This window comes from Eulemur rufifrons, chromosome 26 (genome assembly GCF_041146395.1).
Source record: "Eulemur rufifrons isolate Redbay chromosome 26, OSU_ERuf_1, whole genome shotgun sequence".
NCBI classification, from domain to species: domain Eukaryota; kingdom Metazoa; phylum Chordata; class Mammalia; order Primates; family Lemuridae; genus Eulemur; species Eulemur rufifrons.
In genome coordinates, this window is record NC_091008.1 from 5,954,583 (window position 1) to 5,968,773 (window position 14,191).

At 46.4% G+C, this 14,191-nt stretch overlaps 1 protein-coding gene across 1 annotated transcript; it reads right to left on the reverse strand.

The window, feature by feature from the left end:
* Positions 1 to 205: 205 nt before the first annotated feature.
* Positions 206 to 13,185, reverse strand: CYP2U1 (cytochrome P450 family 2 subfamily U member 1). Its single transcript, XM_069459027.1, has 5 exons — positions 12,710 to 13,185; positions 5,680 to 6,315; positions 3,806 to 3,967; positions 2,041 to 2,208; positions 206 to 1,297 (listed from the first exon to the last, which is right to left on the reverse strand). Exons 1-5 carry the CDS (start codon positions 13,173 to 13,175, stop codon positions 1,119 to 1,121), a joined length of 1,611 nt encoding a protein of 536 aa, XP_069315128.1. The 5' UTR covers positions 13,176 to 13,185; the 3' UTR covers positions 206 to 1,118.
* Positions 13,186 to 14,191: the final 1,006 nt, after the last annotated feature.

Sequence of the window (14,191 nt, forward strand, 5' to 3'; positions counted from 1 at the left end):
ACTAAAAATAGAAAGAAATTATATGGACAACTAAAAATATATACAGAAAAAATTAGCCAGGCATGGTGGTGCATGCCTGTAGTCCCAGCTACTTGGGAGGCTGAGGCAGGAGGATCGCTTGAGCCCAAGAGTTTGAGGTTGCTGTGAGCTAGGCTGACGCCACGGCACTCTAGCCCAGGCAACAGAGTGAGACTCTGTCAAAAAAAATAAAATAAAATAAAATAAATTCCCAAGGCCACCATTTGGGGCGTAAGTCACAGGGCAGAGCTACATCTTTGCAAATAATTCAGCAGGAAGGAATCTTGCCATGAAGCCACTTCTTAGCCAGGCTCCCTGCTCATGTAGTTGAACTAGAATACAAACATACAGATTTAGACAATAACTTTATAGGGGATTTTTAAAAATCTGAATTTCTTTTTTCCCTCAATATACTAGATATGGGTCCACTTCATCCCATTTCTACAAAAAGTAAAAACTAAAATCATAAACAAAAAGGTAACAATAACAGAACAAGCCTAAAGCAACTGACATAGAATCTGTGCTGAGAGAAATTATACCTCAATATTACCTAAAACATCCACACCCCTCTCTAACAAAGTATTCCAAGCTGAACACCGTTTTTCTGTTGTCATAGGTCTCAGGAAGCCAGCAGGTAGCTCTTCTTTTGCTCCTGAATTTCTTCTCCAGAACTTAATAGCATTTTAGTGCTATCAGAAAAGATAAGAGGCATTCAACCTTCCTTTGGTACTGAGAGGTAGAGAGAAGGCAAGTTTTGTTGCCCTCGTTTTGCACCTGGGATGTCTGAGGCACTAAGCGAGGAAAAGACAGGCTCATTGGTGGAAGCCACTGCAAATAAAATCCTCAGTACGTTGGTCCCCGTTCCCAAAATCACAGACTTGCGTTACTAAAACGGCTCTGAGGAATCCTCCAAGACGAAAGCTCTCGTGGGCTCTAGCTCTTTCCAGTCTTTCTCTAATCGGAGCCTAACCTGGATCTGCTGAGTTGCCAGATACACTGTCAACTGTAGCAGGAAGAATCCGTTTAGAAGGACACAAATTTATATATTTTATGTTTCCATATTCAGGTATCTTTTTACCATCTCTTCTTGGAGATGCTCTTCATCTCTTAGAAATGATTACATTGAATGGATGTGGGGCTAAAGTGAGCCCAAACCTTCCCGTCAGGATGGGCTTCTTAGAATCCTTAGGTAAAGCAAACGTGAAGCTCTGCATCAGGCTCACAAACATCAGGAACAATTCCATCTTTGCCAGTTGCTCTCCCATGCACACCCGCTTCCCTAAAAATGAGGTCAGAAAACAATTCAGGAATTATACTACCATCCCTTTTCCTATTTCAAAAAGTACAAATGTATATATGAAACATCTAAGTTGAGTCCTTTAAATGCAGATACAGAGTTTAAAAATAAAATCGCCACCCATACCAAATAGCCTCCACCGCGTACGCTGATCAGACTCTTTACATGCTAAGTTCACGTTTTAATTCCTACCCACAGGAGCCTGTTCTCCTCCTAGACGGGAACTAGAGACAGCTCCAATGTGGCAGCTCCCCTGTCTCTTCCATGCCTGGTTATCACTTTCCTTAACTCCCACCTGGAAGATTTTGGGGGTGGGGGTCTGATAAGAATCTCTAGAGCCTTCCTTTTTCCATAGAAAGAATCCCATGTTCCTAACTTAGGAACCTAAAAGAGGAACTATTGAGATGAGAGAAGCCACGAGACTGGCAGGTCAGAAGTTGCTCTTAACTCCAGTGGTTCCCTGGGACCCAAACAACCACCTTGGCAGCTTGGTGACTAGAAAGGACGATTTCTAGTCATATTTAAAGATTTAAAACCAACTGCTTTCATTTTATTTTTAAAACCTAAAATGAACTTGGTGGATCTGCATCATCTAAATTATTTCTCTCTTCTCTTTCATCAGCTTGCCAAGAAATATTTTAAAAACAACGACACGAAATAAGATTTCTTTTTAGTTCTACTTCTTTTTTTAAATTACGCCATCAAAAAATAAAAGTGAAACCGACCTATCCCAAAAGGAATAAAGGTTTCTTTTTTAATAAGTTGTCCTTGGTCATCCAGAAATCGATGAGGGCAGAAATCCTCTGGTTTCTCCCAAATGGCCGGGTCCCTGTGTATCGACCACAAGTTGGGTAGGATCATTGTGCCTTTAGGAATGGTATACCCTTGAAGCACTGAGAGACAGACAGACACACAAACCACAGTGTCATTCAACATGCTTTTACTAACGGTTCTCCCTAAATATCACCATCTCAAAAAGAGTAGTTGTATACCTAGCATCTTAATGGGCTGAGACTAAACTTTGAGGTACTTGGGGTGAGATCTTATCAGCTGGCCCCCTTGTCTCTACACCGTCCCGGGATCCAGCCCGAGACCGGGCACAGGAGGTGCTTCAGTGGATGTTGACTTAACGAACGAAATCAAACCATGAAAACCTTACAGTTAGAACACTACAATAGAAACAATAGGGCGTTCCACATAAACTTGCCCTGAGAATTACAAATTCCTAATATTTGTACAAAACTTAACAGTGTATAGTCATTTATGGCCATACAACAATATGATGAGGAAGGTAAACGAAGATAAAGGGATGTCCTCGAAGTCACCCCTGGCTTTTACCAAGTGACAAGTCAATATCCACCCTGTAAACAATGCCCAAAAGATACTGTACACAGAGTGCATCTAATTTGCACCAAAAAAACTGTTACGTGATGGAGTGTCATTTATAAGCAACTGCCTCTTATAACTGTCTTACTAATGTAAGATTAATCATTAATATATAATATATTATTATTATAATATTAATATAAGTAGCCCATTATTTTATGGGCTGTCTCCAGAAGAGGTGAATTCCTTGGTAATAGGGATATTTAAAGACAGTCTGGGCCGGGCGCGGTAGCTGACACCTGTAATCCCAGCACTCTGGGAGGCCGAGGCAGGAGGATCACTTGAGCTCAGGAGTTCGAGGCCAGCCTGAGCAAGAGCGAGACCCCGTCTCTACTAAAAATAGAAAGAAATTATATGGACAACTAAAAATATATATAGAAAAAATTAGCCGGGCATGGTGTTGCATGCCTGTAGTCCCAGCTACTCGGGAGGCTGAGGCAGGAGGATCGCTTGAGCCCGGGAGTTTGAGGTTGCTGTGAGCTAGGCTGATGCCATGGCACTCTAGCCCGGGCAACAGAGTGAGATTCTGTCTCAAAAAAAATTTTTTTAAAAATTAAAAAAAAATTAAAGACAGTCTGGCCATGCCCAAATAATGTCCCTGTTTGACTGTAGGTGAGAGGTTGAAACGGGTGACCCTAGAATCAGATGGGCTCTTCTAATTCTTTAACATGTATGCTATGACTGTAGAATTTTAAAAATTTAAGATAATTGGCAACTGAAATCCTTAATTCCACATTTAGACTCGTTCTTCCTACCTCCGTGAAAAGGACCGAGAAGTGCCTTTGTCAGTCAGTTCTAGAGTGTTTTTTCTGCCGACACGGCTGATTTAAAGCGCAGCATTGTTGGCTCTGCCGGCATCAGCACGGATGCTGTGAGGGCCAGAGCGCCGTTAGTGAACCTGAGCAGAGCTGGAAGGCCGGCACAGCTCACAGTGGACGGCTGAGGGCTCAAACATTCCCTGGACTTTTCCTTCCCGCCAGCACAACGCTAGATGCACAGAAGGATCGCGCTAGACAGTGGTCACCACACCCGTCACCTGGGCTCCGCTGGATCAGGGGCTGTGCTTCCCTCGAGGCCATTCAGGGAGGAAGGCCCCGGACTTGCCTGTTTTCTCCAGGGTCCTGTGAGGAATGGCGAGCGGCACCACCGCACTCAGCCTCTGCACCTCCATGATGGTGGCTTCGGTGTAAGGCATCCGGGCCTTGTCGGTGAGGGACGGGGCTCGGTTGGGACCAATGACCCTTTCGATTTCTTCGTGAACCTTTTCTACACAAAGAGGAAAGAATCAACCAGAAGATAAGCCCAGGAGAGCGTCGGGCCCGCCCTCCCGTGGGTACTTCCATCGCCACCTGCGCACAACTGGTACGTTGGCGGCACGGCCTGATTCTGCCTCAGGGAAGTGGAGCCTCGGTCAGGCCGTCCAGGTAGAGACCGCCAGCCCCAGGGAGACCGTGTGACTCTCAAGGAGGACGGCAGAAAACTCTGGACTCAGGAGCACCCTCAGTGACACTCTTGTATGAGCATGGACGGACTCCCTAAGCTGACCGTGACAACATGTGACAGTGCAAGATGGCCCTCGGCTATCCCCACTCTTGGGGTTCATGTCCTGGTGCAGTCCCCTCCCACTTTGCTCCAAGTCGGTCTGTGTGACCAACAGAGTAAGGCAGAAGTAAAGGCATGCCACTTCTGAGATTACGTTCTAAAACATCCTCATCTTTGTCACCCCACTCTCCCTTAGGTCACTTGCTTCGTGGAAAGGTCAGAGTGGTAAGGAACTGTGGCCGTGGCCAGCAGTCACGTGGATAGCCATCTCAGACATGGATCCTTCCGTCCCAGTCAAATCTATAGACGACTGCAGCCCCCGCCAACGTATTGACGACAACTTCATGAGAAACCTAAACTGGAGCCCTCCAGGTTCAGCCACTCCTGGACTCCTGATCTTCAGAAACTACATGTCATAATAAACGGTGGTTGTTTTAAGCTGCTGAATTTGGGGATAATTTGTTACTCGGCAAGAGTCGACTATTACAGGCAGGCAGAATAGTGGCCCTTCCAAGATGTCCACACCCTTAATCCCCTGTAACGTGTACGTACGATACCTGACATTGCAAAAGCCACTACGCTGGTGTGACGAAGGTAAGGGCCTGGAGAAGGAGAGATGGTCTAGCTGTGCCCGTCTAAGTTCACGGGCATTAACGTCAGAGAACATCACCCACCTGAGCTCCGCGTCAGGGGGAGATGTGATTACAGAAGAATGGTCAGAGAGATGCACCATTCCTGGCTTCGGAGAGGCAGGAAGGAGGCCATGAGCCCAGGAAGCTGGAAAGAGCAGGGAAATGGACTCTCCTTTCCAGCCTCCGGAAAGGAATGCAGTCCTGCCAACATCTGGATTTTTAGCCCAGGGAGACACTTAGCAGACTTCTGATGTGTACAACTATAACAAATCTGTGCTATTTTGGCCATTCCATGTGCGCTAATGTGTTATATCAGCAAAGACACTAACACCCCGTCCTTCCCTGTGTTCTTCCACTGCCGCCAACACTCACTGTCTATTGGTGCTAAGCGGGCGGCACTGGCCGTGACCTTGTGGAAGTCACACAGCCTCTCTGGGTCTCTGTTTTCCATTTTCAAAACGAGATGAATGGGTTCAGATGAGCGTTACGATCCCCTTCAGCTCTAGAATATTCTTCTCTAAAGGTCTTTCAGCCTCACAGATTTCAAACAGAATCAGATTCAAACAGAATCAGACTGTAGAGATTAAAGCAGAAATAAGCAAGTTACGATGTTAGTCCTGCTGTCTGGAAACTTGGGGTTCCGCTGTTAACACCTTAGCAACTCCCTAGGAGATACAAGTATTTACTCTGTTTCCCAGCCTGAAGACACTGCTTAGTGCTAGGAGCCACCAGATCACTGAGGTTGTTAATCCTGATTTAAATAACCTGGTTTTGCCATGCATACAGGAAACATCTAGTAATTACCTTGTACACTGGGGTTCAGTGACATGTACAACAGGCACCAAAGCAAGGAGTTAGTTGTGGTATCAGTCCCAGCAATGAAGAGATCTCCAATGATATAAAACAGGTATTCTTCGTCAAAACTGCTGTTGCTGTTGTTTTTCCTCTCCTCTTGCATGTGGAGAAGGTACATGTCTATGAAGTCCTGAGGGTTCTCAGCATTCAGGGACTCCTGGTGGTCTTTGATGATTTTCTTAAGGAAACTGGTTATATCCTTTTCGATTTGTCGTAATTCCTTAAATGGTCCGAAGGGAAGGTAGTAAAGCCAGGAGCAGATGTTGACCAGGAGAAGCTGGCTGTTCATGCAGATTTCTAACCCTCGGGACATAAAACCAAGCAGTTTCTTGAACTCGCTATTGGCGTAGTCAAAGCGTTGGCCAAAGCACAGGGAGCAGATGATGTTGGAGACAGCATTGCTGACGATGGGGGAAGGACAGAAGGGCTCTCCGCCGTGCTTCTGCATCTCCTCTCTCACATACTTGAACTCCTCGATGATCTTGGGCTCCAAGCTAAGCTTTCCCAACCCAAAATGGCGAAGAGTTGAATGAGAGAACCTCCTCTGTTGTCTCCACACTGGTCCATAATGTGCAAAGACAACCCCTGCAAAGGGGATACCAGGAAAGAGAGGTGAGAGCGAGCATTCCAGACGCCACTGAACAGGACCTACCAGGAAACGGATTCTGTATTTGTCAGGTGTCTTATATAAAGTTCATACACAGAGAAAGACCACTAGCCAAGAAGAAAGATTAGCAAAATTTAGCTATCAAGAAAATACATGTTTCTAAAAACAAAAATCATATCCAATTAAATTAGGAGAATTTGCTATAATGTTTATTATTATGGAGAGTAATGCCTGGTGAATTGAAAAGTCCTGGGTTTTGGCCGGGCGCGGTGGCTCACGCCTGTAATCCTAGCACTCTGGGAGGCCGAGGCGGGTGGATTGCTCAAGGTCAGGAGTTCGAGACCAGCCTGAGCGAGACCCCGTCTCTACTAAAAATAGAAAGACATTATATGGACAACTAAAAATCTATATAGAAAAAATTAGCCGGGCATAGTGGCGCATGCCTGTAGTCCCAGCTACTCGGGAGGCTGAGGCAGTAGGATCGCTTAAGCCGAGGAGTCTGAGGTTGCTGTGAGCTAAGCTGACGCCACGGCACTCACTCTAGCCTGGGCAACAGAGTGAGACTCTGTCTCAACAACAACAACAAAAAAAAAAAAAAAAAAAAGAAAAGTCCTGGGTTTCCAAAGTTAGCGGGCATTTCAAAGTCTTGTATTTCATAAGCGTGAATCCAGGCTTAGAAGATACTTCAGGCTAGATACACCCATATTCTTTTTTCTTTTCTTTTCTTTTCTTTTTTTTTTTTTGAGACAGAGTCTCGCTCTGTTGCCCGGGCTAGAGTGCTGTGGCATCAGCCTAGCTCACAGCAACCTCAAACTCCTGGGCTCAAGCGATCCTCCTGCCTCAGCCTCCCGAGTAGCTGGGACTACAGGCATGCGCCACCATGCCCGGCTAATTTTTTTTCTATATATATTTTTATCTGTCCAAATCATTTCTTTCTATTTTTAGTAGAGACAGGGTCTCGCTCTTGCTCAGGCTGGTCTCGAACTCCTGACGTCGAGCGATCCTCCTGCCTCGGCCTCCCAGAGTGCTTACACCCATATTCTAAACGCTTACATTCTGAACATTCTGAACAGAAATATAGTAACAGATTGACATGAGGGCAGAGACAGACCTCACCATTAGAATCCCAGCTTCTGGCATGGTGCTTGGTACATATAAATGTTCTCATTTGTTCCAAATAGTTGCCATCACTTAGTACTTGTCAATGTTTTTATTTTTTGCCAATCAGAAGGCTGAAATGTATCTCATCGAATTTTTATTTGCATTTCTCTGACTCTTACCAAGGGTCAGAGCAGGTTTTCACTGGTTACTGGCCAGGTCTCCTATTCTGTAATTTGTACTTATGTGCTACGTAATTTTCTTTTTCTTACGTATTCTAGATGCATGGTAGATTTCTTCTCTCATCATGTGAATTGCTTTTTTCACTTTTGAAATGGTACTATTTGATAAACAAAGTTTAAATACAAAGAGAGTTGGATTTATCAGTCTTTTTCTTTATGATTTGTGCTTCATGTCTTGTCTTAGAAATCTCTTCCTACCATGAGTTCATAAACACATTCTCTATTTTCTTGTGAAATTTTTAAATTTTGCTTTTTCTATAATCTACCTTGAATTTATATTTGTGTTAGGGACTCCTACCTCTGAGGTAGGAATCCAAATACTTTTCCCCATTTAGATAACCTATTGTTCAAGCATGATGTATCAAATCCCACCCCCCTCCCCGGCCACCTGTAAAACTGCCCCTAACATACGCTTCCTATACCCACATGGGCCAGTTTGTAGGCTTCTAGTTTGCTATATTGGTCTATTTGTTTATCACTGTACGTAAAATACGTTGCTTTAATTACTGTTGCCTCATAAGAACATATAAATATACTTTATGATATGTTTTAATATCTAACAGGGAAGTCCCCCTCCTCCTCAAAACCTTGTTCTTTTCAAAACAGTTTTTGGTTATTCTTGGCTCTTTACTCTTTTATAAAAACTTTCAAATCAGCTTGTCAAACCCTATAAAAAAAAAAGCCTTTGGGATTTTGATGGAAATTGTGTTTAGTTTCTAGATTAATTTGAAAATTGCCTTCATGATAATTAGACCTGTTTATAATCCAAGAATAAATCTAAACTTGGTAATGTTGTTTCTAAGCTTTTTTCAAAAGAATTGGTAGATGTGGTTTTCTGTTGTTTTTTTAAAAACGTATATTCATCAGTGACAATGGCTTATAAGTTTCTTTTCTTATGCTGTACTTGGTTATACCGGCCTCCTAAAATGAGCCAGGATGTATTCTCTCTCTGAAAGCATTTGTCTAAAATTGAGATAACATGTCCCTCTTTTCCTCAGGTTTATTCTGTTGTTCTTTTTCTAATATATAAAGGTGGCCATCTGACTCGTTTTCAGACTTTTATCTTAATAAATGACTTGAAGTTCTAGTTTGCCTCTGGTATTGGGCACATGCATTTTCATTATTCAGTTTGAAGTTTAAATTTTTTTTTCTAGTATGAATCTTTTTTGCTACCTGGGTTAATCTGTCTTATGCTGATTTTTAATATTTGATGAGGCTTGATTTTTAGCCTCGTATGGGGCCAATTTTAATAAAATTTCCAAATAAAGTTGAGAAGAATGTTTATCCAAGTAATTTGGGGGGGTGTAGGGTTTTCTATATGTCCAATAAAGAAAGCTTGATAACCGTTGGAATTGAATCTTCTGTATCCTTAGCAAACTTTTATCTACTCGCTCTCTGAACCATTCAGATATTTACGTTAAAATATTTTGCTACAATAGTGGATTTCTCAGTTTCTCTTTGCAGTTCTGTAAGTTTTTGCTATATGTAGGTAAATAATGATGTAGCTATATAGATTTACATCTATAATGTATCTGTTTATGTTGTTAGATACATGTATGTGCTAGATGTCATAGAATGAGAATTATTATATCTTCCTGGTTTAAAAAAGGCTTCTTTTATCATGTAATGCCCTTCTTATTCTTACAGTGAAGTATGGCAAAGCATATTTTGTCAAAAAGATAGCAGCTTTTCTTTTTAGAAGTATTTTCTTAGTACTGTATAAACATTTCCTTTCTTTACTTTGAACTTTTCAGTACCCTTATGTTGGGAGAATGTTTCTTTTTTAGGGGGGAAGGATTATGTTTCTTTTAAAACATGTAATTGGATTTTTAAAAATCCATTCCGGCAATCTGTCCTTAGCCATTAAGTTTGGTCCTGTTACATTTATTCTAATTACTAATTTATTTCTAACACACTATTTTAAGCTTTTTATTTATCTGCTGTGTTCATTCTTTTACCCCCTCCTTTCTTGCTTTCTTTTGGGTTGAGAAAAACAGGGTGAATGTTCATCCTTACATTTTAACATTCCTATTTAGTGTCTACGCGAGTGGTCAGCAAATGGCAACCCACAGGCCAACAGCATTCTCCCACCTCTTTTGCTCTGGCCAAAGGACTAAGACTAGTTTTCACATTTATAAAAGGTTGTAAAAAAAAAAAATATCAAAAGAACAATATTTTGTGATATGTGAAAATCAGGAGATTCAAATCTCAGGGTCTATAAATAAAGCTTAACTGGGACGCAGGCATTTGCTTACGTATGTTCTGTGGCTGCTTTGGTACTAAGGTGGCAGAGTCAAGTATGTGGTTGCAATGTAGGCTGGAGGTGGTGGGAGAACAGAATAGTTTTCTCTGCTGGGGCCCAAGCAAAGACAGAAAAATGTCCTTGTTGTCTTTTGCTGGCAGCCAGGTTTGTTGAATGTTCTTTGTCTTTCACCCAAAGTGAAGCCCTTCCAGGGGGCCATCTTTGTCTAGAAGCAACTTTTTTATCTTGCATGGTGGAATCAGCCTGGTGTGTCCAGAGCAGGAAGGCCAGGTTGAAATGCATGAGGGAGAGCGGACAGAGAGAAGGGCAGGAAGGCAGGCCGGGCCATCCTTCGGGGCACAGCACGTCCCCTACGGAGTGGGGAGGCGACTGGTTGCAACTGGAGAGCTACATGGTTCAAGTCATGCTTTATTTAAGAGATCCTTTTGGCTTCTCTGTGGACAAAAGACTGGAGTGGAAGCAAGCAGGCTATTTCAGAGGCTGCCGAAGTGTAAGATGAGAAATGATGGTAGCTTGAATGAGGTGCTAGTGGTGGAAACGGGGAAAAGTGGACGGATGCAGGTTATGTCTCCGCAGTAGGAATTGGCAGGACTTGTGGACTGACCGGAAGGGGGCGGGGAAGGTCTTAAAAGGAAACAGTAGCATCAGAGAGAGAAGGGAAGTGCATCCCGATCTGCAGGGAAGGGAAGCATGTTGGGAAACACATTCTCAAAGAGGTGACCAGGAAAGCACAGGTGTTGGTGAGGATGCGAAGAAGGTGGGAGCCCTGTGCGTTGATGGTGGAAATGTAAAATGGTGCAGCCACTGTGGAAAACAGTACAGCAGTTCCTCAAAAAATTAAACGTAGATTGATCATACGATCTGGGTGTCCACCCAAAAGCACTGAAAGCAGAGATTCGAACAGGTGTGTGTACTCCACCCTATTCAGAGCAGCATTATTCCCAGTAGCCCAAAGGTAAAAGCACCTGAGTGTCCGCCAACAGATGAGTGGGTAAATAAAATGCAATATATACAGTCCACCCTCTGCATGCATCTGTGGGTTCAACCAACTTAGGATCAACAAAATTGCATCTCTACTCAACATTTGCAGACTTATAAAAAAATCATTATTCCCTAATCGATATAGTATAACAGCTATTTGCATAGCATTATATTAGGTATTATAAGAAATCTAGAGGTGATTTAAAGTATGCAGGAGGATGTGCATAAGTTGTATGCAAATACTCCACCATTTTATACCCAGGACTTGGACATCCTTGGGTGTTGTCATCCACAGGCAGAACTGAAACCAGTCCCCCATGGACACCAAGGGCTGACTGTACGTACAGCGGGATATTATTCAGTCTTCAAAAGGAAATTTTCACACAGGCTACAACATGGGTGAACCTTAAAGACGTTATGCTAAATGAAATACGTCAACCACAAAAGGGCAAATACTGTATGCCTCCACTCATATGAGGCACCTGGAGCAGTGAAATTCATAGAGACAGAAAAATCTCAGTTTTGCAAGATGAAAAAAGTTCTGTGGGTGGACGGTGGCGATGGTTGTGCACCAAGGTGAATGTACCCAATGCCATTAAACTGTGCACTTAAAAATGGTTAAGATGTTAAATTTTACGTTACGTGTATTTTGCCACAATGTTAAAAAAATGAAAAGCAGGTGGAACTCTAGGCAGCCATGAGATGCTAAGTCTAGGTGGACGCCAAGGGTGAGGTGTGAACTGTGGCATTTGCTTTTCAGTGGAACATTTAAAGTATCATGATCATCGTTACCATGAGTTTAAAATCCTGATGCAAAACTCTGGCTTTGTCAGATCCCACAAAGCCCGGATCTCTCCCTGCCATGTTCCAGGTACGGGAAAGAGCAGTTCATTTGCTTAAATAAATCCTTGTTGAGCACCTGCTATGTGCCAGGCAGGAATGACTGCGTCCTCCTAGATGTCAGCCAGTCCAGTGGCGAGAACCCACATCCAGGCCCAAGGCCAGAAAATCATGTAGCTTCAGTTTGGAAAAGCGCTAGTGCCACGCACCTGGCACTGCCAAGAGGGCCTAACCCACTCCCAGAGGCAGCGAGAAAAGACGCCCCCGAGGAAAAGGCATTTGAGTTGACACCTGACTGCCTGGAGTGACTCAAGCCTGAGACCTCAGCCAGCCAGTAAGACGGCTAAGAAACAGAGGCGGCGGGAGTTAGAGAAAGGGGAGATTGGCGATTCCTCTGCAGCAGATCACGTGTTCTCTAAACCACAAAAATGCCCAGTTTAGACTCTGATGAGCAGGAATCACAGACGCCATGAGCCAGTGTTTGGTAAGAATCAGCTCCTACCTACCGTGTTTTCAGGACTTCCTATCTTACTGGAAAAGAGCTGCTTCAACTCTTGCATTCAACACTCACGAGATGAAAAGAGTATCTTTTCCTCTAACACGGCCACAGTTTCTCTCTGGTGTCACAGCCTGAAGCTTGAGGGAGGGAGAGACTCTCCCCCCCCCCAAGACGGAGCCTGGCTTCACACCTGTCCTCCCCTGCCTGTCACCCTCCCTCGACTTCCCCGTGGGTCGCCTACTTCCCATCTGGGAATTCGAAGGAGTCACGCGTCTGCCACTTGCTCCCTGGGACCCTAAAGACACCAGGAAGGGGAGGCGTCGCCGCAGCCACCACCCGTTAGTGCGGGACGCAGGCGGCCGGTGCGCAGCTGGCAAGGACGCGGAAACCGCAGCCCGCGCGCACCCGGAGGCCCGTCCGCACGTCGCGGCCGCGCAGCCCCGGCTCACCCTTCTCCTTGGTGACGATGGAGATGAGCGGCACCCGCGGGCGGTCGCTGAAGACCTCTGCTTGGTGCACCAGCGCCTCGCGCACGCTCTGGAAGTCGTTGAGGACCACCACCAGGTAGTGGCCGATGAAGAAGCTGAAGATGTCGCCGTACACGCGGGCCAGTTCCGCCAGGACCAGGTGCGGGGCCAGCGCCGCGGCATCCGTCCCCGCCACTCTCGCCCGGCTCCTCACCCAGCACCGCCGCCGGAGGAAGGGCGGCAGCAGCACGTAGCCGAAGTTGCCCACCAGGGGCCAGGGCCTGGGGCCCGGCGGGATGCCCGGGGCCCGGCGCCAGCGCAGCCAGCTCCAGCCGAGCAGCGCGACGAGCCCGCAGAGCAGCAGCGCGCCGCCGCCCGGGTCCAGCCGCAGCAGCGCGGGCCACGGCGCGTCCTCTGCCGGGGGCTCCCGCGGCCCCGGGGAGGACATGGTCGGCGCGCGGCGGCCGGTTCCGCTAGCTGACCTGGGCTGCGCGCGCAGCTCTGGCCGCCGGCGGCCCTGCGAGGCCGGGGGGCGGGAGCGCGGAGGGGGCGGGGTCACGGGGCGGCCCGGATTGGCTGCGCGCAAGCCCCGCCCAGTCTCCGGCCGGCGGGGTGGGCGGAGCCCCGGATGGGCTGCCGCTGCCGGCGCAGGGGGGCGACCCCGGGTGGCCCGGGGGCGGCGGGGCTGCGGGTTCGCTGCGGAGTCTGGTTGCGCCCCGCTCTGGGTTGCACCGGCGGGGCCTGCCCCCCAGTCCCGGGTGCCCGCAGTGCGGCCCGGCGCTCGGATCGGCTGTCGGTCTCCTCGTGTCCGTCGTTCGCCAGTGACAGACGGAAACGTCAGTGCAGAAACCGTGCCAGGGTCTGTGCTGGGCGCTGGGCAGCCGGGGCACAGGCCCCTGCGACGACGCGGCCTCGACGCCAGCAGCGCTGCCCCGAGCTGGGACACTGGGGTCCCCACCCTGCGCCCCCAAAGGCTTTGGTGTATCGTTCCTGGTAGCAAAAAGACAATGACTTCTTTATGCAAACCGGGATTCGCGGGAAGAAATGACCCTTTCCTCCACACGGGGAAGCAGGATGTGGCGAGGCCGAGCGGAGTAGAATTTGCAGGTGTCGCCAGCCTGCGCTGCAGAGAGGGCCCTGGGCGCGGGTGGGCAGTAACGCTCCTAGAACTTGCCCTGGGCAGGACAACCCGGGCCTCTTGTGTGCGGAGGGTCAAAGCTCAGTGTCTGGGTGAAGCAGAATGTCTATTAAGTCTTAAATCCAGGAATAGAGAAACAAGAATTTGCTTGGGGATTGAAACAGCTAGCAATATATAAAGAAAATTAATCATTTCGAGGAGGCGTGGCAATATTATTGTTGGTATTTGACCAGCCGTGAAATGCTGAGGTTGAAATATTAACTACGAACTGGATAACACTTGCAAAACAAAGTCCTTCTTTTATCTTCCCTGATAATGGCTTTCCT

Bases quoted from the DNA above. Each gene is read 5' to 3' on its own strand.
- CYP2U1 (XM_069459027.1), bottom strand. From the start codon at position 13,175: ATGTCCTCCCCGGGGCCGCGGGAGCCCCCGGCAGAGGACGCGCCGTGG. The intron at 3,968-5,679 runs GTAATTACTAGA...CTCTTTGTGTAG, and splicing joins ACTGAACCCCAGTGTACAAG to AAAAGGTTCACGAAGAAATC. The intron at 1,298-2,040 runs GTCGGTTTCACT...CCTCATTTTTAG, and splicing joins CTTTATTCCTTTTGGGATAG to GGAAGCGGGTGTGCATGGGA.